Source organism: Pinus tabuliformis, chromosome 2_2 (genome assembly GCF_031772625.1).
Source record: "Pinus tabuliformis cultivar Carrire ecotype Pingquan chromosome 2_2, CPIR1, whole genome shotgun sequence".
Classification (NCBI taxonomy): Eukaryota; Viridiplantae; Streptophyta; class Pinopsida; order Pinales; family Pinaceae; genus Pinus; species Pinus tabuliformis.
In genome coordinates this window covers 679534974-679560906 of record NC_142300.1, presented here as the reverse complement: position 1 = coordinate 679560906, position 25933 = coordinate 679534974, and the positions used below count along the sequence as shown (strand labels likewise).

At 33.6% G+C, this 25933-nt stretch overlaps 1 protein-coding gene across 1 annotated transcript; it reads left to right on the top strand.

Annotated features, from left to right (window-relative positions):
• Positions 1 to 23901: 23901 nt before the first annotated feature.
• LOC149194482 (acid phosphatase 1-like) lies at positions 23902 to 25628 on the top strand. The gene is made up of 3 exons (XM_089407633.1): positions 23902 to 24359; positions 25098 to 25307; positions 25407 to 25628. Exons 1-3 carry the CDS (start codon positions 23983 to 23985, stop codon positions 25582 to 25584), a joined length of 765 nt encoding a protein of 254 aa, XP_089263759.1. The 5' UTR covers positions 23902 to 23982; the 3' UTR covers positions 25585 to 25628.
• The last annotated feature ends 305 nt before the right edge of the window (positions 25629 to 25933 follow it).

The window sequence follows — 25933 nt, the reverse complement described above, 5'->3', positions numbered from 1 at the left end:
TAATATTCACCAATTTGCACTGTCAACCACATTTCCATTTCGGTGCACAAAGCAGGCTTCCCCATTTTTCGAACTAGGTGTGGTTCCCCTGACCCTGCACACCTAGCGATCAGCTCTTGTAGTCCTTTGACTACCTTATTGTCATGCAACAGTTTCATACATGTCTCTAAAAAGGTAGTTAGCATAGAAGGATCTAGGCCCATCTCTGGTTGATCCTTACTACCTGAAGTAGAGACCTCCATGAAGTTCTTCTTGGCTTCCATAAACATTTCCTTTGCATGTTCCAAGTCAAACTCGGGTTCCTTTGTAGGAGCCCTACATACCCAGGTATCCTCTTCAGGTTGCTTCCCCTTATCTTCCCCCATGGTCGTGCCACTTCTGAGCATCATGTTTACGTGGGGTCTTCTTTGTGCAGCTCAATCCTCATAATTTGGATATTTTGCGTCGGAGTAGGCTGCAACACCCCTTTTTCGCGCATTTGTGCGATCAGCATCAAACAATCTACCACTTCATGATCAAAACTGTATACATTATGGGCAAGATATTCTAGTTGGATTCATACAGTCGCGCACATAATGCCCGGGTCCTCTGCAATTGTAGCAGATTAACTATCCGCACCCTCGTCCGGGTCCCATTCCTCCTCGTCCTCAACCTCTCCCTTGAAATCCTCCCCACGCGATTGCTACAGCTGGATCGAGGCCTCACATTTCTGTCTGCATTAGATAAGTTGGGGTCCTATCCATGATTTGTTCATAGCTCCAACATGTCCGCTCATCGTGGCCCACATATCTACATAAATTATAGTACAGTTACTATGGAGTCTGGGTATACTTCTGCAACATGTGACAGTTGTCTGTCGTGTGCTTTCCTCCCACCTAACAAATCACGCACCAGAGTGCATGGGGCGCACTTGGCCTTGCTTGTGCCCCTGGTCTCAATGACATTTCTCCCCCTCCCGCCAAATAGTTTGCGAATACAGGACAATGATCCTTATCGTGACCTTGGCCTTTACATTTTATACACCACACTTCTTTGCGTGCCTCTAGCCAGGGTGCCCTATCCTGCTTCAAACTTTGCATCTCCATGCATAGGATTTGTAGTTGTGCGTGGATTTGTTGGACTCCCAACCCCGGATCCTGTATCGGTGTTTCATGCAACCTCATCGCCATTTCCAATACCTTTGCCTGGGTTGAGAGCTTTTGTTGTGACAGTGTCATCCTCAGGTGTGGTGTCAAAGACGCCATAAACCATGCATGGTGCTACATGTCTATCAGTGTCATATTAGCCTCACGGATCATACTTTTTAGCCTCTGATCCAGATCCCAAGGGTTTCGCTTGGAAGCATCGCGATCTCCTTGAATCCGATGATCAACTGCATCTCTGATTTCGACCAGCTAAATTATTTGTTCAATGCAATTTGAATCTCCACTATTACAGCATTTGGGTGATCATTCGAGTGATTGATATACCAAGTCATCACGCAATCTTGTAATGTGCTTACCAACGTAGCCTTCTTAATGTTATCATCTGTAACCTCGTGCGCTTCCGACACTGCTCTTACTACGAACCAAAACTAATCAGGGTTTTTTTTTCCTACTATGAATAGAGGGAACTTGATCACGCTCACCATGCTAAACTGTTGGTTTGGTGGAGGTGGAGTGGGCGAAGTTGGAGGTGAAGAAGGGGATGGGAGTCGTGGTGTTAGTGGGGATGATATCTGCGGAATGCGCTACTTGATCAAACTGACCGCACTCCTCTGAGAAACCCAAGCGCGCTCTTCCTCACTTACCTGCAGAGGTGAAATTAAAGGACAGTTTCCTAATCCTTCGATCCCTTTGTAGGCCTTTCCACTCCACATCATTCCACTCATTAATGTATTCACATCACCCGTTTTTCACATAAAAATATCTTAATCCAGGTATTCAAAGACATGATGTACTTACCTTGCGGTCCCTTAAGAAAACGTCTTTCTGCTTCGCTATAGCTCACAGTCGTGTCTATCACAAACGCAATGATAAACCCTCCTATTATCTGATCCATCCAATGGTCTACAGCCCGCGTGATCCTATCTTCAGATGCCTCTAGCATGTGCACCAATTCTGGAGTCCACACTATCAGTTGATCGAGCTTGCACCTTCCCTGACTATCTGCCAGCCTCGTGATCCAATCGTACAGTTCTGAAGAGAAGGTCGTGAAGAAGATCTCGTGGATTTCTGTATATAAGATGTGATCCAACCACCTCTTCTCAGATATCTCCGAGGTTTTTTTTTCCTGTATTACGAACTCGTGCAACTTCTACTCCAACCAATCTTCAATTTCTTTCTTCATAGGGTTCTAGTGTTCTGACATCAGACATCCCTTAGGCAGATCCCGGTCCCGGGAATGGAACCATTTATTGGATTATTGGGGTTTGACCGAGGTTCATAAATGTTTAGCCGAACAAATCCCAAAACTACCAGCCCTTTGGGCAAAAACCCGCAGAGCGCAGACTGAGGTCTCACCCAAGGTAGTATGGGAGGGTGCTGGAACTAGGTTTCTGCACCCTAGGGATGTCTTGATGAGGTCTGGAAGTTTGCGAACCGATCCTACATGTTGCACTACTCTCGTGCAACCATTTGTTCAGAGTATCTACCTTTGCGTGAGCGCGAGTGCAATTTATCTTTATTGTGCTTAATATTATTATAGATCTTAAATTACTTAAGACGACACAATGCTTCAGTTACCAGTTTACATAGCAGACATACACGCAATCATAAACCATAAACAGATGCATAAAGTAGAATATAGAACATATACACAATATTCCAAAACTTACGTATCTTTATTAATGCCTTTATCTAGTTACAATCCACTTCTTGCCCTGTGCACACAGCCACAAGGGTCCGCGCACATAACTGTGGACTCTACCAGGCCTCCGCGCACACAGCTATAGAGCCTCTATCTCCTATTACAACCCAAAACTCGGACTTACAGACTCAGATCTAATATCGCCTTCAGACACCCATATCACTTATTACATTACCAAAAAGCTTCCTTTTACACTTAGAACCTTGCTCTTATTTATACATTCCCATGGTCCGCGAACCATGTGTAGGCCGACACATTCTAGATTAATTTACAATATTTTAGGGTGGACTACCCTTAGACTTGACCCATTACAATTCGCATTCTGTGCACTTCGCGGAGCTTTTACAATATCAATACCCAAAAATGTGGGCTTTAATCCCCAAAACAGTTACGTGGGGGGTCTGCTGCCCAACAGAGAAGCAGCAATTACAATAGTATATATATAAAATCGAAGTCCTCATAGAATCCTTGATAACATGACACCAGAGGAATAATTCACATGGAAGAATTCATGTGTATACCATCTCCGAATATTTGGGTGTCCCACATATATCCATGTTCCAAAACACAAGAAAAAGAAGTTGGACTCTACAAGCATAAAAGGAACCTTTGTTGTCTATAACCTTTTGTCAAATTCTTGTAGAATCTACATCAAGGAAGGAAGACAAATTGAAGTTAGCAAGGATGTTATATTTGATGAAATACATACCTACAAAATATCCAAGGATATACCAATCGAATCTGATGAAGAAGATGTATCGTTATTTGAAGAAGAAGAGCATCATGACAAGGCACCTACAAACCAAGAAGAAGGAGAAGAAGGACAAAGTGAGCCTATTCAACCTATAATCGTTCCCAAAATGAAGAAGACTCCAAATTGGCTAAATGTTATACTTGAAGATGCCAAAGGACATGGAGAAACTAACAGATCTTTTAGAAAAAGAAAAAGACCAAAGAGATATTAAACATATGCAACATACATGAAAAAACTAATAGAAGTGTAACCAACTACCTTTGAAGAAGCCGCTCATCAAGAAGAATGGAAGAAGGTGATGTAGGAAAAATATCAATCCATCATGAAGAATGGGGTTTGGGAAATTGTTCCTAGACCAAGTTAAAAATTGTTTGTCACCTCCAAATGAATTTACAAAATCAAACATGTCGTTGATGGAAGCATAGACAAATACAAAGCGAGGTTTGTTGCAAGGGGTTTCTCACAAAAGGAAGGAATGGAATATGAAGAAATATTTGCTCCTACTGCCAGGTATACTACTATAAGATATTTTTTTTCACTAGTCACTACTATGGGATGGATTATCCATCAAATGGATGTTAAGATAATATTTCTGAATGAAACCATTGATGAGGAAGTATACATTGAACAATCAGAAGACTTTGAAATAAATAGTATGGATACACATGTTTGTAGACTCAAGAAATATTTATATGGCTTGAAGAAAGATTCCAGGGCTTGGTATGCAAGAATGGATGCATATATCTTAAGGATTGCGTTCATCAAAAGTTTTGCCGATGCAAACCTCTATATGAATATAGTGAAGAATGAACTTGTCATTATACTACTATATGTGGATGATTTTTTTATTACAGGTGTGAAGTGTCGAATACTAGAATGCAAGAAAATGTTGGAAGCATAATTTGAAATGAAATATTTGGGACTCATGCATTATTACTTGGGCTAGGAATTTTCACAAAAACCCGATAAGATATATCTTGGTCATTGGAATTACATAATCAGTATGTTACAAAAGTTCGGTATGATGTATTCCAAGCCTATTACCACTCCCATGATCACTAATATCAAGAAGTTAAGAAGCTTCGACTCTAGTCTCATCACTCATACTACCTATCGTAATTTGGTGGGCTCTCTGATGTACTTGGTAAATATGAGACCTGATATACGTTTTGTGTTAAATGTTCTTAGCCAATTTTATTTGGAGCCTCATCATGACCATTGGATAGCTTCCAAGCATATCTTGAGCTACCTACATGGCACAATACATCACTGCCTAAATTATGATGGAAAATAAGTTAAGTTAATAGGGTTTACAAAATTTGATTGGGGTCGCAGTGAAACTGATGGAAGGAGCACTATCGGTGGCTATTTCAGTTTGGGATCTACAATGGTTTCATGGATGAGAATATTACAAGATCTTGTTGCATTAAATAGTGTTGAAGAAGAATATGTTGTTTCATGTGAAGTAGGAAAAGAATTTGTTTGCTTAAGAAAACTCTTGTCAGATTTGTTTGGAAAGCCTCTAGGTCATATGGTGATAAATTTTGATAATCAAAGTAGCATCAAGATTTCTAAAGACCCTATATTCCATGCAAATACAAAGCTTATCAACGAAAAGTACCACTACATTAGGATTTTGGTACAAGATGGGGTCATGAAGCTAAAATATATCCTGATATATGAATAGGTATCTGATGCGCTAACGAAATATCTTCCAAATAAGAAGTTTGAATATTTTAAAAGCATGCTTGGATTGGCTGAGGTTATAGATTTAGTTGATAGGAAGAGATGAATCATATTATGGAAAGATGCTTACGAGGACATTTCTCCAACCTATGTGTTGATTTCTAGATCCTAAAGCAGGTACGGTAGTGTTGGTCATGGAGCTCTGACCTTGGATATGAACCTAGATCCCTTGGTTGGTGATAGAGATTAAAAGTATGATACTACCTAGAGTGGCTGAATCTTGATTTCACCTTAGTCCCACCCGATTAGAGTACCTTGATCAGCAATTAAATTTGTAGCACTGTGTGTGCTAAAACTCTTCACAGTTCATATCATTTTGAGATATCCCATGTACCTTTATATGCATGTAATTATAAATACATCCCTAGTTAAGAGGGAGCGTTGAAGAATGGTACTAGTGTCGATATTTATAATTATATTTGTCAAAAGAAATTTTATTATTAAAGAAAATGACTTATTAAAGCATGGGCTTCATGCTTGGGTCAATGTTTTCTAGGTCAAAGCCTCCATTGAAGGCTTTTGGGTTATGTCTTGAGTCAATAGAGTCATTGTCATTTTTAGTATACCCTTGTTAGGCTTTTGTATCACTTAAAAGCAAGTATTTTTGAGTCAAAAAGGGTATTTATCACCTCCACACCAAGTCGAACATGTCCCGATAAAGTCGGCCTACATTAGGGAAATTCGACCCAGTAGAAAGGCTATAAATAGATAGGTAGTTTGACCTATTTGGAGCACTCACACATCAAGTTCATTCTACAAGGAATAGAAGCAGAAAAAGAGAGCAAAGTAGATAGAGGGGAATGAAAGAAGTGAGGCATACATAAATCAAGTTCTTGGGATATCTATCTCTCACACGTGTGAAGTTTTTGGGTAATTTTTTGGGTAATTTTTTGGGTTGAAATTTAGAATCTACTGCAAGTTCGAAATTCTAAAGGTGGTGACGAAAATATGTTGTTGGGGTTCGAAATTCTGGTTCTAGCTGCTATTGGGAATTTGTCACTTGGAGAAATTGAAATGGATCATCTACTAAAAGGAAGGGGTGACTTGGTGGTTGGAGAAGGTCTTTGTCTAGATCTAAGAGGTTTTGGATTGTCTCATCTTGATTTGAATGTATTAGTGAAAGAGTTGGGCTAGGTTTTCCCCTTGAAGGGGTTTTTCCCTCGCTGAGTGCCTACATCTTGTGTCTCTTTTTCTTGTTGTCTTAGTATAAATATAATTTGATAATTTATGGATGAAAGATAAAGTAATAAAGAATTAAAATAAGCCAACATAATTCATAAGTAATTATGAATAAAGAGGAATCAAACCCTAATTTATGTAAGCATTGATTTCTCAACATTGGATTTCCTTCAAACTGTAGAATTCCAAAACAATTTTGTAATGGTGAAGAACAAAGTCTATGTCAAAGAAGACGAAGTCATAATAGAGCTGAGGACCAAGGCAAGGTTTGGCCTTGTAGAAAAGACAAAAATAGAAGTCCACATGTAAAATATAAAGCAAGAAAAGGTGGACAAATGCTCTTGGGAGAAACACTTTGAATCCTTTCTCAGATGGGCCAAACCAAATCACTAGTGGAATTCCCAGTTTGAATAATTACAGAAAGTGGGAATTTGGGACATCCTCGATGCTCCACTAGTAGCATAATTGTAAGGAATAAAGGAAGAGGTCGCCAAGTATTTTGTCAACAAATACCATAGTGGCAAGCTTTGGCTTGTGCAACCTCAATCAATTTATGGGACCTCCATTCATATAATCATATGTCTACCATACAAGGTGAAATGGTGCCAAGTACAACCAACTGTAACAAGTTTCTCACGAATTTTGTTGGCAATGCATCCAAAAAGAATTTGGGAGGGTTAGTCATTAGATAAGTTTAGGACCCATTGGTCAGATGGATCTACACAATAGTTTCCCTATGTCTCACAACTATTAGGCATACCTCAAACATCAAATTGACAATGCTCGAAGCAATTGGTGAGATAAAAAATTCTTATAAAGCATACAATTGGGTGGAACATGTAGTAGAACTCGCTAAATCTAACTTCGAGGAATGTCAAAACTTGGGTAAATCCAACAATTTCCGATCCCTTTTAATTTGGTTATCTATGAAGTTTATCCCACCAGTTGGGGAGGCAGAATGCACTAAAAAGGACATGCCCCTTATGAATAATTTTAGGATATTTTCACATAACTGGTCAGGGAAACCACAATCCTCAAGTCCCCATGAAATTTTAGGAATTGGTTACTTTACATTAAGAACATCTCCAATAAATGGAGCATTCCCCAATGCATCCCTTGAGCGTTACCTCCATATTTCCATATCCAGTTATGTCTAGATGTCACCAAAATCTAGTACAATAACTCCGGAGAAGTTGACCCTGAGGAACTCCATTATCATCCTTCTCTGGACCAAGAGTTTGATGAATTACGTCAACACTCCAATAAAAAATATGTTATTCCCCATGGAGTTATTGACCCATCCCAAGATATTATTACCCCTTTTTCTGATGCTGAATTATAAGAAGAGGCACAAGTCACAATTTGCTTACAACCCTTTAAAATCGATTTATCGGTGCCTTTACCAAAACCCTCCCCAACGTTTTACGTAAAGAGTCACACAAACCCAAAGCCACCCTAACCACTTCCAAATTAGTCCAATGTGAACAAGTATTTTCAAAAGTCCATCTATAGAATCCTAAACAACAATAGCAACTTGGTGAAGCTATCCAACAACTAAAGGAAAAAGAAAAAGTAGTCAAAAGACTCAAAAACCCAAAGTTTCATCTAATGAGGAAAACATATAGAATGTAATGGAAACCACTAAGGGTGTTTTTATATACGGTATTTAGTAGACAATGAAGCAGATTTATCAGGCTTTAGTAAAGCAGAGTCATGTTCAAAATGGTACTTCTTCTAGTAAGTAGAATGGAAACACTCATCATCAACAAACTGATAGTTTAGACCAAGTTCATATTCAAACATAGAAGGCTATCGACACAAAGACCAATAAAGTGACTACAATTTATATAATAGATGATACATCAATAACTCTCTAACTTGTATTAAATAAGAACATAATTAGCTGGGGCAAATCTAGTCAAATTAGAATAACCAAGAAGATAATTTTGAAGAGAATTCACAAGATAATTCATCTGAGTGCACTTAGTGTGACAAAACAATAAGAGATTACAATACACAAACAACTAATGTTTTGATAGACCAACATCAAGAAGAAATGACTGAAGTAGAGAAAAATCCATCATTCATTAAGCATGCTTCAACCGTCACAACCTCCTTAGAACCGACTTCAACAAGCACATTGGGAAATAAAGTTGAAAAGGAGCATATTAATATTTCTACCAATTATGATGATATCAAACTTGCCAATGATAAACAAATTTTCTAGGTTTTAGAGCACTCCATCAAATCTACTAAGAGGAAGATATGAAAGAGGAAGAAGGACACCAACAAGGTTCAACGACAATAGGAATGAAAAAGGGAGACTTGGTTGGCCTATCAAAACTAGGCAACAAAAAAACATAATATCAACACTCCAGCCGAGGTTGATGATCATATCATTACTATTCAATAATTGGTGCATCGGATAGTTGATAAAAATGAACATATTAGTCCATAGGTGACAGAGCTTCAAGACAAACGTACAATTACTGAAAATCCAAAATTTACAGAACTATTGCATAGGGCTCATAATGAATTCTTGGCAGCCAAATATACTTTAGAAAATACACTAAAAAGGGAGTTTCTCTCACAAATACATTAAACAACTGACCTACGTGTATAGCATCCAATAATACTCACATTGGAGCACAAGACATGGTTTTCCGTGATCTGACTTCAATAAAAACTACAGATCCCAAAGTAAAGCAAGCACTCGAAAACAAACTAGATAAAGAACGAGAAATTTATGCACAACTAATACAAAATTCGTGTTAGTGGCTCAGGGAAGGAAACAAAGAAAAACTAAAAGCCAGTAATGGTTCATAATTCTTACAAGGTGTAATTAGTCAAGTTTTGAACATTGAATAGGCCAATCCCTTCAACTAAAGGATAGCAGAAGCTGCACCCCTGGAAGAAAAGGTCAAGTTATAAATGCTAAGGCTAAATTGGAAAATGTGTGAATGGTCCATATTTGATGAACATCTACAGATATTCACTCCAATTATTTATCAGACCGCATTACCAAACCTGTCTCCAGCTCACTGTTCACCACCACAACCACCACGACTTACCCATCAATTTCTTGCACCATGTATTTTTACATGTGATGCAACTTTAGAATAGAAATTGCATCAAGTTGAAATCAACAAAGTAGTAAGTCCATCGATAGATTCAGTCCAAGAAGTTCCAAGAAAGATTTCAGAAGTAATTGCCAAAGAATTCCCATTTTTCATGTCTTGATTTACTTTTTCGTTTAAAAAAAATTTGTCTTAAAGAGCCAACGACATCAATTGTATAAATATTTACTCTATCAGAATTTTTCTAAAGTCTTTTGTATCACCCAAAATCTCCTCTTCTTCAAGATGAATAAGGCTTTGAGGGTGGGGGAGATGTTGGAGGAGGTAGTCAGTCTAGCCAAATAGCCTAAGTCAAGTCAATAAACATACATTGTAATGGCAAATGTCATCATAGTTAACTAATTTCGTATTAGTTAAGGTGTTTGGTTAGACAACTCAATTGTTATAATTGTCCCAATGATCTATATATATGTCTATATATCGATGTATCAGTTCTAGTTCAGCTAATGAGAGATAATATATCATAGTGATTTTATCGGTTCTCCATTACTATATCTTTGTATTTCTACTTATGCTTTTTATGTGATTGATTGATGTCTATACCATGGAAAATTTTAGGGGCTAATATTCGCCCATGGGCTAATTTTCTGTACTTTTTCCAAAAAACTGATTCGCTAATTTCCATTTTTTTGTAAAAATGATTCGCCCAAATTTTATAGAATGAAATTATTTTACCCTAAAAATTGCTAAAAAATATATATATACTATATAAAAATATTATAAATTTGAATATTTTTACAATGTAATCTCCAAACATTTTATAGATTTCATATTATGGACTAGTGAGGTTCACCAAGGTTTCTACACTTTAAGATAAATTTCCATCCTTAAAATTTTCCCTGGTCTATACTACTGGTAACTATGTTCCTTTCTTCCTAAATTACAACACCATATCACCAATTTGGTATGTGAATTTTCCATCTTCATACGGTCGCACTAGCCTACTTTTCACCTATGTGAATCAGATCAAATAGTAGGCCACATTCTCCTCATTTCCTGAGGGGGTAGTGATAATAAAAACATCACCTACAACCAAAATTAAAAATATGTATTAGTTAAATACATTCAATATTTCAGTTTATATATGAAACTATTAATCATAGGCACCACATACCTTCCCTTGCAACATCAGAGACTCGATCATTATCAAGTGAAAAATTGGCCTCTTCATCATGCATCTCTTTCCATGTCGGAATTGGATGAGGTCCCTTTGGATTAAGAGGTACATATTTGTATCCTTTCATGTACTCACTTTTTTCACATTGTTCAAGTCTACATCCATCAACACCAAATTTGCAAAACTTGCAAAAACATGTGAGTTTTCTTGTCTTTATGGAAAATATTTATCCCTTGTCTTTAATTTGTACTAAGTGTAATTCACTTGTTCCTTCTACATTAATACAATACCAAGGAATGGATCTATTCACATCACCAAGTTAAAAATTCAATAAGAACCTATGCACATGCCTAATAAATATGTGACCTTCATGTCCTAAATGGGATCTACATTAGTTGAGCACCTCTAGTGATGATTTGGGTCGATCTACATCATGACTCATTTAGTATCTCCTAAGTGCTTGCTTCACACAAGCATATGCACCATCATGCTTACCATTTCCATGTGCTATTTCAAAATAGGTCCAAGTATGCAGAATTTTTGCCTTCTTGAACTTCCCTACACAATCGTCTAACCATATCCAATGCTTTCTCAATTATATGTCATTTTATTTTAATCATTCATAAATCAAGTGAAAGGAATGTTGCATGAACAATGTGTCATGCTCACGATCATCGTTGATGTAGAAGTGATACTCTTTAATCCCATCACTTGACTTGTTAGTTTTATCCCTACCATCAACATTCAATTGTGCATGTATTTATAGAACATGTACAAATATGGATACTTGGTCCTATTTATAATACTCACTTTCAATCTTTTCCTTAGGATAAAATGTGTAATTCTCTGGAAAGTCTACCACTATAAGATTGTGCCTGGCTAGAATACTTCACAAGAATGCTTAAATCATAAGCTTTCCACCTAGACCTTTGTGATTGTTTGGCATATTTGTAGATATAGTTCTAAGACACCCCCACGAATTGTGAAATAGTCTAATCTCATCCTCAACATATTTGATGCTCTAGGTGCCAGAGTTGAATAACATGGTTGATTTCCCATTGCATACTCATTGCTTCCATGTGATGGTGAAATCTAGCTTCCTAGACTAGTTGGGATTGTTAGGAAAGTCCCTATGTAGCAATGCCAAATCACCACATTCAGTGCATCTTCTCCCACCTATACATATTTTCTTGTAAAACAACTCTTCTAGCTCCCTTCTACACAATATTGATGAAACAAAATCACGCACTATAGGAGGAGGGTCATCGTGACAATTTTTCTTACAAAAATCTTGGAAAGTGTCATAATGAAGTTGGAATTCAACCAGATATTGGAAACAACAAGTGTCACGGATTGTATTAGGCTTAATAAACCATGGTTTCAATTTCTAAAACATCCTTATGGATATCTTCACATGGTGATTTTCTTCCTGAGATTCCTCGAACATTGCAACTTTTGTCATTTCTACAACATTCTTAGCGTTAACTACATACTCACATTTAGTTATGTGATGTCATACAACATGATTTCTATCCATAATAGCACAAGAATGGCTCTCACAAAACTCTACCACAAGTTCTCTAATTCTTATTGTAAGCCTATCTTAGTAGGGCTTCCCGGTGATGAGAGCCCAACAAGAAGATTCATCATTTTCATTTACTCTAACCCTGAATTTGGTATGCTTTTGTAATGTTTTTTCTCGAGATGTGGAGAAATTTTGACATTGTTGCCAACTTTTGTTGTCTTGATGTACTTGGTGCAATAATAGCAGTTGTAATTTCCCTATGAGTAGCATGAACATCAGGTTTTCTTGATTTTTTAAACATAGTAGATGACTTTTATATATTTTCAATGGCATTCATACGTGTCTTCCTACTTTTAGCAACTTGGATACCCAAAAGATTTTTGTCATGTTTTAGTTTCTTGTGTTTGACCAACCCATGTAGTATCTGAGCTTCTGAAACAATTGAATGTTTCTCAAAATGTTGTCGAATGATGTTACTAACATGATCTCTAATAATTCAACGAAGGATAGGCTCTCAAAGGTCATCTATTGTGTTTACGTCAAAATTTTCTGCAAAGATTCCACCCCTTTCCAAACCACTGGAGATCCCTATTATCCTATTAACTTGAGAGGCAATAACTTAGTTTTTTGGTGGTTGATCAACGTGATAGGGCACATATTTTTCCTTTAGTGGTTGACTAGCTTAATAGGCCACATCATGTTCCCCTAGTGATAATTGATCAACTTGATAGGGCACATATTGTTCCTCTTGTGGTTGATCATCTTGATAGGGCACATCGTGTTCCTCATGTTGTTGATCAATTTCCATCCCTACATAGTGGAATAAAAAATATACTTTTAAATCACGTGAATCATAATTATTTAATAATATATATACACATGTTTATTTACTAACTCGCCATAGGTGGAAGGTCATGATATGATTGGCAGGGTATTCCCCATCTTTTCCTTTTAATTTAGAGATATTTGATGGAAACTTGGTTGACATGGGGGCCATTGCTGACTATGGGCAATGGGATCCTTTGTGAGTTTCATCAAATATGGGATATTTAAAGAAGTGACAAGTGGTATCTTGTTGGTGTTAGCCATGATTTAATGACCTCGTATGTTGGTGACCATTAGCATTAGTATTGGTGTACCATGCGGGGTAGTATTGCTTGGGTTACCCTATGGGGTGGGGTTGGTTGGAGTAACCTATGGGGTAGTGTTTTTATTGCCTTGAGGGATGGCGGTGGGAGTTCCTTGAGAGGATTTATATCCCAATAAGGTGGCTCCAAGAATGGATTTGTTGGAAACAGAGTGGCTTGGTCCTATTTTCTGTGTCAGAATGGTGAGAGACCAAGTATTCCTCCCGATAATGGTGGTAGATCTTATAGACGCCTAGAGTTATGGGTATCCCTTAAGTCCCCTATGGTTCTCTAGTAAGTTTTTGAGAATAGATGGTGAGGGGGATTTTCTTTAAGAAAACAAAATGAATCACATAATAAGACAGAGAAAAATGAATGGTTAATTTTCCCTTTAATTATAATGCGTGAAAAAATCAACAAAATATGTTTTGTGATGTTTTGCATATGAGAGAAGTTCTTAAAAAAACATCCTTCCACTCAAGTAGTAACTAGGCTTTCTGAATATTTTATAATAGGGTACTAGCGCCACATAATGAATATCAATATGACTCTTCCAGAAGCCAAAACCCTTTCAAGGTATGGAGAGGGTTATAATGGGGGGTAGTAGGGCTACATCTCAACATAATTGGTGACGCTTCTAGTAGCCTAACGAAAATCACCTTAGGTGGCTCGTGCCCCTGCACTTGCTACCTATAGGGAAATATTACATGTGATTTGGCTACTAAGTTACCTAGGTCTAGTGGGAATAAGTGAATCTTAGCTTCTGGTTGTCATTTTTGGACCCAGAACCCCTGCTAAGTGTCAAGAGAGAACAAGGAGGTTCATGATAATCCGCCACCTAAGATTTACACCCTTCACAGGTTTCTTCTCATTACTGGATTTGTCACTAGATGATGCAGGATTTTAAGCTCACTAAAAGAAAAATTCTATGTTTCAAGATGAAAACAACCACCATGGTCCTATCCTGAAATATAAATTATCTTGTCTCCCTTGTGGGGAATTTAATGTGCTCAAGTTAAGTTTGTTTTTACTGAGTCTTTGCTTCACTTAGAGTGTGCAAAAATTGTAAGATCAAAGAAACTAAGTACAAATATTCTAAAAGAGGATACCCTTTATACTAAATTGAAGTGAGATTAGTATGTGGAGTGAAGGTGTGTGAAAGTGAAATTGTGAACATGCAAAGTGTGAATTTCAATGATGTGGATATGAGATGATTCTTTACAATTAGCCTAATTACGCTATGTGATGCTTGTTCATTGCAAGAACATAAAAGATGTATGGATAGAGATCCACTTACTCTTTCCACATAACTTGATTTAATTAAATATTCCAAAAGAACTATTCAAATATATGTATATTTATCTAAATTAATATGCATTTTATTAATAATTATTCAACTTATACATGTTGATGCCTGGAGCAAATTGGAGTCACATGAAACCATTATAGATTAAGCATATTCATAACAAATAAATTTCATCAAACTAAGCCATTGAAATAGCTCAAATTTGTTGCTTATGTATAAATCATGATTTAACTTCAATGGATGCCACAATGTAGAACACTCTATAAAGGAACCCCCATGTAAAGGATAAAAAAATTTGCAAACTAGTTGAAGGTATGCAATTTGTAAATATTTGCAAAGTCAATATACCTATTTTCTAAGTATCTAGTCCCATAAGCAATAATCTCTCTTCACTCTCCCTCTAGTTACACATGTTTAAGAAATGAAAAACTTAACCATTTGGGCATATGATTGAAGGGTGTGTGATAAAGGTGATCTATTATTAGATATAACCCCAAATTTTTAGTAGTGAATCTAGGTTTGAAGCTTTGTTTGTTTTCACAAAAATTCACATTTACCAAGTGAAGCATTTGACATTTTCCAAAATTAGTTCTTCTTAGCAACAATTTTTTATTTCTTCAAAAGACTATATAAATTCCAAACTAAAAGTGATCCCCATTGTAACAAGGATGGTTTTATAATTTTTTTCATATACCTCATTCACAAAACAATTCAATTAAAATCCAATGCCAAGTAAAAGGGATTGTGAGAAGGGAAGAAAATTGATTTAAGTGATTAAAAATGAATAGGTGTTAGGAATAAAATTAGAATAATTGGAGAGTTTACTAAAGAATCCAAAGAGAGTGGCTCAAAAATGAGATGAAGATGAAGATCTAACCAAGTTGATGAAGAAGATATTGTATAATAATTTGCAAGGTTGTTGAACTAAATACTAATAGAAATTAAAGTTTATTCTTATACAAGAAGCCTAAATACATATTGAGGGAATTATTACTAACTTAATGATCAATATGGAGAATATTTTTGAACTAAGAGGATGGGAGATTCTTGAAAAAGAATGCTAGTGAATACCAAATTGAAGGGACAAGTTTCTTTCATGAGAGAAAAAAAAAATCTAGATCTATAAATTTATACAAATTTAATTACATAGGATAATTTCTTACTAAAAATTCTTACAATACATAAATACACACTCCATACAAGAAGGAACCTATTCAACTAAATACTTGAAATCCTACTATACAAGATCAAATTAGTTGGAAAGGTTTTTCTTCATTAGAAGCACCATAACATTTAGCATTTTAAAAGGTGTAACTAAGATTACCATAAAAGAATACTAAGAAGAATTTCTTAAAGGAATAATAGCTATATATAATTTCATATTTCTAAACAAAAATTGGAAGAAATGTGGGATAAGAAGTATGAGAAGACAAATGAAATTGTTGATAAGGAAACAAAAAAAAATCAAGAGATAGAGGTTCTAGTGGATTTAGAGAACGAGGAATATGCTTTAAGGTCTTAATTTACATTCTTATTATTTGTGGTGAAGAGGGGCAAAAGTAATTTGATTTATTTATTTTTCGGGAGAACGTACATGGAAATTTTAGCACCAACAATCAAGTACGGCACGAGGAGGGGTAACAGGATTTAAAAAACTATATGTTCCTACAAGGAACATTTTTTATGCACATGCAAAGAAGGATATGCAATGTCTAAAGTTATGTTTTCAATTATTTTCATCAAACCTTGACAAAGTTTTATAAGGCTCCTCTTTTTTGCTTTTGAAACACACTTTGCAATATATTTCACGATTACATGATGAGAAACAACTAGATGAAAATCAACATTATATTTCCATTGTCTAGGAAAATTAACATTGTAAACATTTAACATATCATCAATACGTGCATGTTAATTTATTTATTTTACATTTATAATATATGAATTTAATATCTATTAATCACATTATCCTTCCATGGAGCATTGTAGTGATATGCAATAATACACTCCTTTTTGTGCAAGCACAAATCTACACTACACTTTGTATGTCTTTAAAAAACATGTTCTCTTTAAAAAAATTTCATAACATTCATGTGAGGATTGAAAGAAGAAACTTGTGAGGTTTTCAAAGCTAGGGATTATCATTTAGGATTCAAGGAACCATTAAATGTTAAATATCATGATGGATGTCACAAATATTTATTGTTGTTATATGTTTAACAAAGAATGTCTTCTCAACATGCACATTGAAAGGAGGGATCCTCTTTCTGCTTCTAGATCTTGACACATTTTCTCTCTTTTAACTCCTACAAGGATATAAAGGTTCATCAAACTAATGTTTATAGGTTTTGGAGCACCTATGTGACAATCCCTTTCGGTAATCCCCCTTGTAAATATTGCCATGAATTGTAATTCATGTACAAATAATATATGGAAATGTGGCAATTTTCTTTGGTTAAATCACATTCTTGGTTTTTGTGGGTTATCTTAATCCATTAAAATTCAAAGGTGGATCATAATTTGAATGAATTCAAGTGGTTTAAAAAAATACCAATAAACCATTAATCACACCAAGTGATTTTTTTTAGTTGTTATTGCATCTCAAATTTTAACTACATTGTATTACTTCCAATGATTATTTTATCTTATTTATATTATTTCATTATCTATTTTTTTCTTATTTCAATCATATTTCCTAATGCATACTATATGGAACAGGTGAGAAGTGAGACAACTTGAATTACCAATATTTGCATGAATTTGTTGAGTTGCATAATCTTGTCATTCTCTCAATGTATAACATCTTTTTCTCATCCTTTCTTTAGTTTTTTCTCACACTTCCTATGTGATTAGCACTTTCTCTCCTTTTCGACATCAAAATCTTCAATTTCCCATGTTTGTTGTGAATTCTTATGTAATTTCCATGTTTTGTTGTTTTTCTATGAATAAATATTTGTTGTTATTTTCTATGCATGCAAATTCAAAAGAAATTGTTCTATTTTTTTTGGGGTGGCAGTAGGAGCTCAATCGATCTCCTAGGTCTGTAGTTTTTCCATAAATGCCATCAATATAATTGGTGTTTGGTTGGTGGGTGTTTAACTTTTGCAATGGCTTGATTAAGTGCATGATTAACCATGTTAATGGCTCGATCAAGGATTTCTTAAACCCTTGATCGATCTATTAGAAATTTTATCTCAAGTGCTCAATTGATCATTTTAAGCGCTCGATCGAGCTATTGAGGTCTTAAAAATGTCGTCTTAGAGCCCCTTCTACATATTTCTATACAACACCATTTTGTACCCTAATAAGCATAAGGTAGAATTTGTCCTTAAGTTTCAAAGTTGATCATGTTGGATTCGTGAAAGAATCCTCTATTCAGTAGCAATTGAGTTTGAAATTTTTGAATTCATATGATATTTTTCATGTAATTTCTTTTAAATGTAATACTTGAATTTTTTTTTTGACAGTTTCAAAAGGGCGGAATAAAAAATCAATAACATAAAATATGTACAATTAATTTTTTTTAGAAAATACCACCAACTCACTTTACGAGTCACTTCCAAAGGGTACTATTGGTTCTCTAATTTATTTAAATAGTTGGAAAAAAAATGTTAGGTCAACACATGTGCTGCAAAATGCAATTGAAATATTACTTCGCCATCTTCCAAAAATAATAAAAAAATATAATTTTGCATTAAAAACAATTAATATGCATAACTTAGTTCTCTCTCTCTCTCACACACACACACATTATCCTATTTGAACACATCCATACATTTTAAGATGTAATGACAAGCATTTCATTTAATAGTAAAATGACAGATTATACAACACTAATTTTTTATGCAAAAAATATCAATAGGACAACAACATAATGCTTGTATGATTTTTGAGGGGTTCAATTCATAAAAAACAATGTAAACTTTGAAATGGGAACTCTAGCCAAAAAAATCCCCAAAAAACACGAAAAATCAATTCGAAAATGAAAACTGTTGCCGTCGGAATAACACTTTTTTTTCTAGAGTAAATTTTCAACATGTTTTAAAAATAGTAGTGAAAACCAATTTTTTGTGCAAAAATTGTGCAAAAAACACCCTCAAAACGAAAACTGTTGATGTGTTGATATTGAAATAACATCTGTTTTTTTTCAATAAATTTTCAAAATTTTGAAAAAATGGTGTCACAGATTTTATTCATGACTCCAAAAAACATTAAAATTTCAAAAGAATAATGAAAACATAAATTTGAAAATAAAAACAAAAATAAAAACAACAAAAAATAAATAACAAAACGTAAATAAAAATCTATATTTAAAAAAAAAAATTAAAAAAGACAAAAAAGACAAAAAATCAAATATACAAAAAAGACAAAAAAAAAATGAACATTAAAAAAAATAAAAATAAATAAATAAATAAACCTAAAAAAGACAAAAAAAAATCAAACATAAAATCATTAAAAAAAACAAAAACAAAATTAACCTATGAAAATAAGAATTAAAAAAAAAAAAAAAAAATACAAAGAAATAAAAACATGTTTTCAAAAAAAAAAAAATCTTCTAAACGATAAAAATTTGAAACATATATATATATATATAAACTGGAAAAATAAATAAATAAAAATACGACAATTTTAAAAAATTATTTAAAAAACTAGAAAATTAAACCAAAAAAAAATAAAATAATTTTAAATAATTTAAAAACAAAAATAAAAAACACTGACAAAAAATTAAAAACTATTAAATTTAAAATTAAATTAAAAAAAAAAACACACACACACACATATATATATGATGATGATGATGGTGGTTAACGTCGACTGAGACCAAACATTGGTCTATTGGACCTAAAGAAACAAATTATTTATTTTGATTTGAGATTTTATTCCTATGCTCAAAAAGCTTGGAGAGAAGCCTCCCGAGCTCACTATAATTTTGACATTGTAAAAGGCTAGAAAGGTCAGTGTTGTAACAAAGATTGTGAAACTGACATATAATGTGGTTGTACACGGGGCACTCTAAGAAGAAGTGGTTTTCATCCTCGATATATATATAAGCAAAAAAAAAAATCAAATTTAAAAAAATAATAATAATAATTATTTTTTTTTTTAATATTAATATTAAAATCTTAAAAAATAAATGGAGGGAAGGACTGAAATATGATTATGTGAATTGGATTTCAGCCTTGCCCAGGGGCTGGGGTGCGGCCCTGGGTGAGTGAGCTACGTGGGGTGGCATCTCAGGCCCAGGGCCCGCGAGTGAAGATGCATGCAGCTCTGCCCACCCGGGGCTGCGCCCCACCAAGTCCTTGGGCGGGGCTGAAATTCGATTCTCTAAATTGGTGAGAATTGAATTTCAGCCCTACTCTCTTAAAAAACATAAAAAATAAACAAAATAAAAAAAAAAATTAATAAAAAAAAAGACATTTTTTTTAAGTGGGTGGAGCTAAAATCTAATTCTTAGAATAGCCCACCCCTCCAATTTTATTTTTTTTTAAATTTTGTATATATATATATATATATATATATATATATATATAGGTGGGGCTTCGCATTTCAGCCCATCGTCCAATTTTTATTCTTTTATAGATTTTTTAATAAAAAATCGTCCAATTTTTATTTTTTTATAGGTTTTTTTAATATAAAAAAATAAGATTTTAATATTAATGTTTTAAAACTTTTAAATAATTATGTTTTTTTTTTTTTTTAAATTGAATTTATTTATTTTTTTATGTTTATTATAATTTTTTTATATTTTTAAATTTAATTTTAAAAGTTTTTTATTTTTGCTTTTAGATTATTTAAATTTGTATTTTTTTTTTTTTTTAATTTAATTTGGTTTGTTTTTAAATTTTTTTATATTTTTAGATTTTTTTAATAGTTTTTTAAAATTGTTGTTATTTTAATTATTTATTTATTTTATAGTTAAAATAAATAAATTATAGTTTACAAGATAAAATAAAATAAAATAAAAAATAAAAATAAAAATTACCTTTTTTATGATTTTTTTGTCTCATATATATATATATATATATATATATATATATATATATATTTGTTTTTTTAAGTAATCAAGATTTTAAAAAATAGAAATAAAACAACTAGAAAATTTGTTAAGTTATCAAATTTAAAAAACAATGAGACTAAGAAATTAAAGTGTCCAAAAATGTAACATTTAAAAAAAATTGCATAGTTAATACATTAGAAAATATAAAAATATAAAGTATCAATTTCTAAAAAAATACAAAGTGTCAAAAAACAAGGCTCTAACAAAAGGGAAGGTTGATGATACATCAACAAGTTTCAAAATCAGCATCAAAATCACTAACATTTAAAAACAAATATTTATATTTGATAAATAAGAAAATTTATAGTGTCAAAAATAACAAAAAGTGTTTTCTGAATCAATGTTTTTCAAAATCTGATGATTTTTTTGCTACGTAAAAAAGGGGTAGTGTCCATTTCAAAGTTTACATTGTTAAAAAAATAAAATTTTGAAATTTCATCACCACATTTGGCCTAAAAGTGTAACTCATCTTCATGCATTCACCCCTGTATTAAAAATAATAAATATAGATATTATCTATATTTATATATTATTAAAAAAAAAAAAAAAAAACTTTTAAAATATAATATTTATATTAATAATAATTATTGACAATTCTAGGACAATTCAATTGGTGATTGAAGTAATGTGAAATCTATAAAAACTAGAAGATCCAAAATTCAAATCCCGAATTATGATGCAGTGTAGAGAAAAATAGATCTACTAAACTCTAAGCTCTAAAGTAACATTTCTTAAACCCCTTTACTAGATTTATCTAAAATAATATATATATATGTGAAAGAGTGAAAATGACACATCTTTGTATGATCATTAAAATATTTGAAATAAATAAAATAATAAATATTTTTATTAATAATATTTGATTTAAATATAAAAGCAATCCCCGTCTCTATATGTATGGCATTTTCATCAATTACTTATAATAAGAAAATAATATAAGAAACATAGATACTATTTAAACATAGCTACATTCCTCTTTTGGGAGAGTGCCTTCGGGAAAACTTGTATGCTTTAAAAGAAAATTCGTTTGGAAGCATAAGAAATAATATAGTTCAATACTAATAAACAACATTGGCTTGTATTTTGTGTTACATTGGCTTGTATTTTGTGTTGCTTTAAAGTGATTGTGGAATATGGGGAGTACACTAATGAGAAGCACTTAGAAGCACTTAATGAAAATGAATGTATGTCAGGAACAACTTTATACTATAGTGCCCTCACCAATGGTTAGAGGTACAACTTTATAGTACATTGGCCTTACCCGAAAGATGGAAGTTTGTCGAACAATATCATGAAAACTTGGAGTGATTTTTTAATAAAAATCATATTCCTTATTTTATTATTTTCGGTTAGTTAATGAGGACCATTCACCTTATATAGAGCCATTGCCATTTTGATACTTAGATAGATCTTAGTATCTCCAAGGAGTGTTACTCAATAGCATTTTCACTTGCACACTAATTGAGTATCGAAACAAAGATCAGAAGATTACAGCAAACCTTAAACTTTTTTATTTTAATATATTAAAATCATTTTTTTATTAATGTAATATTTAAAAATTTACTTAATAATTTCTTGAAAGATTTATAGATTAATTAATTGTTGTGAGATTTAGTTTCATTATTTTCTTTTTCAATTTTATAGGACAAATTTTCAATGTAAACTAATTGTATTTCATTCAATATTAATTTATTTTTTTAAGTGAGATACGTAGGAGTATTGAATTTCTATGATAATTAGGATACATAATCCTTGTCAACATGTTTTTTTTGTCAATTATATTTTTATTTACTGACAATATTAAAAATTAAAATTTTATATGTATATTTCATTCAGGTTTTTTTTGCCAATTATATTACTATTCACTGAAAATATTAAAAATTAAGATTTTATATGTATATTTTATTTAATATTAATTCATTTTCTTAGGTTCAAACGGTGAGACATGTAGGAGCATTGAACTTCTGATTAGTAGGATAGATAACGGTTGCCAGCATGTTTTTTTTGCTAATTATATTGCCTAACAATATTAAAAATTAAGATTTTATATGTATATTTCATTCAATATTAATTTATTTTTTTAGGTGCCACTGGTAAGACATGTAGGGGCATTGAACTTCTGCATGTTTTTTTGCTAATTATATTACCTGACAATATTAAAAATTAAGATTTTATATGTATATTTCATTCAATATTAATTATTTTTTTAGGTGCAACTGGTGAGACATGTAGGGGCATTGAACTTCTGATCACTGAGATACATAATGCTTGCCAACATGTTTTTTTGGCCAAGTTCCTGTTTGTTGGAGGAATCACCTCACCTCTATGGAACCCTTAATTTCCATCCTTAAGATCCTAGTTACCAGTGTGGAAAGTTTACCAACACCTAGGGGTTTTGAAGTAACAAGAAACATCTTCATGGTACCGAGAACTATTCCCCGAATTACTTTTAAGAGAAAGTGTTGGAAGAATCACCACACCCCTCAAATCTTATTCCCTAAACTACTTTCGAAAAAGGTATTAGAAGAATCACCACACCTCTATTAAATCCCTAATTTCCATCTTGCACTCTAAACTACTTTCGAAAAATATATAAGAAAAATCACTACACCTCTATTAAATCCGTAATTTCCAAGTGCACTTCATTCCCTCCTTTGGGTACGGCAAAACAAATGTCCAAATACAGTAACTTCTTGCACGCATGCATATTTGTTTTTAACTACATAGGTCTAGATAAACCATAATGATCATTATGATCTCTGGGTCTCTGTAAAACTTGAGTGGACGGAGCATAACGATTAATGCAGTGTTTAATTGGCCCAATTTGCACAAATTATCTGTACTGCAACAGAATGTGCCGTCGATGTGGAAAGAAGCAGCGGGGCACAAAAGTATTCGTGTTGTGGGTTGGCCATTCAGTCTCAACTGACGTTATTCCATGGCCTTTGCGATAAAATGCTTTGGTTGGTCGGTTGGTTTGCACGAATTGTTTATGAAAAGATACAAGCGCGGCGCATTCTCGCAGAAGGATTTGCCGAATAGCTCTCCAATCAGAGAAAAAAAAAGGTATAACTGATTGCCTCCTCCTTCGGATCTGGCATTCTCTACAAAAGACGGTTGTTCAGGTAGAGCGATTATAAGTAAGAATCGTAGTTTCAAATAACTCTGAATTCTCGCAATATCATGATGAGGCGCGCTGTTATACGATGGAGATTTCTGGCGTTACCGTTTATTTATATCAACATTTGGTGGAAATTTGAGGCCTTTGCCCAACTATATGATGCCGCAAATGAGAGCAATGCAGATTGTTTGAGCTGGAGGCTGAATGTAGAATTGAATAATTTGAGGAATTGGTGGACAGTTCCCCAACATTGCTTGACATACGTTCAGGAGTACATGTTGTCTGGGCAGTACGAAAGAGATCTGGCAATGGCGAGCGACCACATTGTTTCTTACACAGAACAAGTCAGTCCAGTTGGCGATGGTATGGATGCGTGGGTGATGGATGTGGATGACACTGCCTTATCCAATCTCGAATATTACATGGGACGAAATTTTGGGTAAATCCTCTATTTATCAAATTTACATCTTCTAAATTGTCTCCTTAATCGATTTATTTATTTAATTTATATGACTGCAATCGGGGTTTACTTTTTAAGTGAAATTTATGGTTCGTATAATGAGATGGGATCACTTTCACAAGTTTTTAATTATGGGATATTTTTGGCGCACTGTGATAAAACTTAAGGAATAGGTTTTTTCATTTTGGTGAGTCGGTGGAGTATCGTCTCTGCTTAAGTCAAGAAATTCTTGGCCGCCACTTTAGAAATTCTTGGTAGCTACTCTCTCTTAAGAGTTGTTAGATATATTTTTGGTGTTATACTTGCAGCGACTGTGTTGACAATTTTTCAGAAATAGTTTTTGTTCAGAAGAAAAAATACTGAAATACTTGCAGCGACTGTGTTGACAATTTTTCAGAAATAGTTTTTGTTCAGAAGAAAAAATACTGAAAATTTACAAAAATATACGTTGATTATGACATTCATCTCATTGGAACTCAATTACCTGGACTAGCAGCCACCTTGGGACCCCTCTAGGGGTTTGAAAATTTGTTAAAGCCAGCCAATTTTAGTGTAACAGAAAACCCAACAACCATTGTTAACATAGATGAAAAATTGTTAATATCAGAAATTATTTTTTACTAAAAAGCGATTGTATGCCTAAAATGTTTGCTGAAAATTTTCTATGTTATTTTGTAAGAAGGCAACTAATTCCTCTGGGTTGGACTGATTTTACAGTGGAATGCCCTTCGATCCGGTTTCCTTTAACAATTGGGCCATAAAGGGTAAATCTGTTGCTCTGCCTGCTATTCTGGGATTGTATAAGCATCTCAAGACTTCTGGATACCAGATTTTCTTTCTCACAGGAAGGGATGAATCTCAACGTAACATTACAGAAGAGAATCTCGTCCTGCAGGGGTATACTGACTATGCTGGACTTATTTTAAGGTACTTTTATTTTTCGTCCTCTGTGATCAATCCTAGATTGTGTATGTTATGAAAGGAATGTAATGGTGTGGCCTTTTTGTTGATGAGATATAAATGTAGAGAGCGCAAAGCAAAAGGGAAAAGCGCAGTAGTTTTCAAGTCAGAAAAGAGGGAGGAATTGATGAAGAATGGGTATCGTATATGGGGCAATGTTGGAGATCAGTGGAGCGATATTGTTGGAACCGCTGTGGGTGCTCGTACATTCAAGCTTCCTAATCCTATGTACTTTGTTCCTTGATAGCTCCAAGTTAGCTATAGGCCTTGGTAGCTCCAAGTTAGTTATAGGCTCTGCCTGTAAGAAGTAAAGAATAAGGATAATTTCAATTGAGTTTATTTGGGGAAGTTACAAAAATTATTCTTACCTTGAAATTTTAGGAGGAATGATTCAAGAAATTATTCTTATCTTGAAATTTGAAGAGCAATGATTCATATATCTCAATTTAATTGTTTGGAAAGCCTTTTTATGCAAAATATATAATTTTAACAATATGTATATTCCACGTTAGAATATAAAAATATTTTCTGCCAAAAAAACAGGAGCAAAGCAAACCATAATAAAGCAGTTTAAACGAATAGGAAAGTACGAT

Bases quoted from the DNA above. Each gene is read 5' to 3' on its own strand.
- LOC149194482 (XM_089407633.1), top strand. From the start codon at position 23,983: ATGATGAGGCGCGCTGTTATACGATGGAGATTTCTGGCGTTACCGTTT. The intron at 24,360-25,097 runs GTAAATCCTCTA...CTGATTTTACAG, and splicing joins TACATGGGACGAAATTTTGG to TGGAATGCCCTTCGATCCGG. The intron at 25,308-25,406 runs GTACTTTTATTT...ATATAAATGTAG, and splicing joins TATGCTGGACTTATTTTAAG to AGAGCGCAAAGCAAAAGGGA.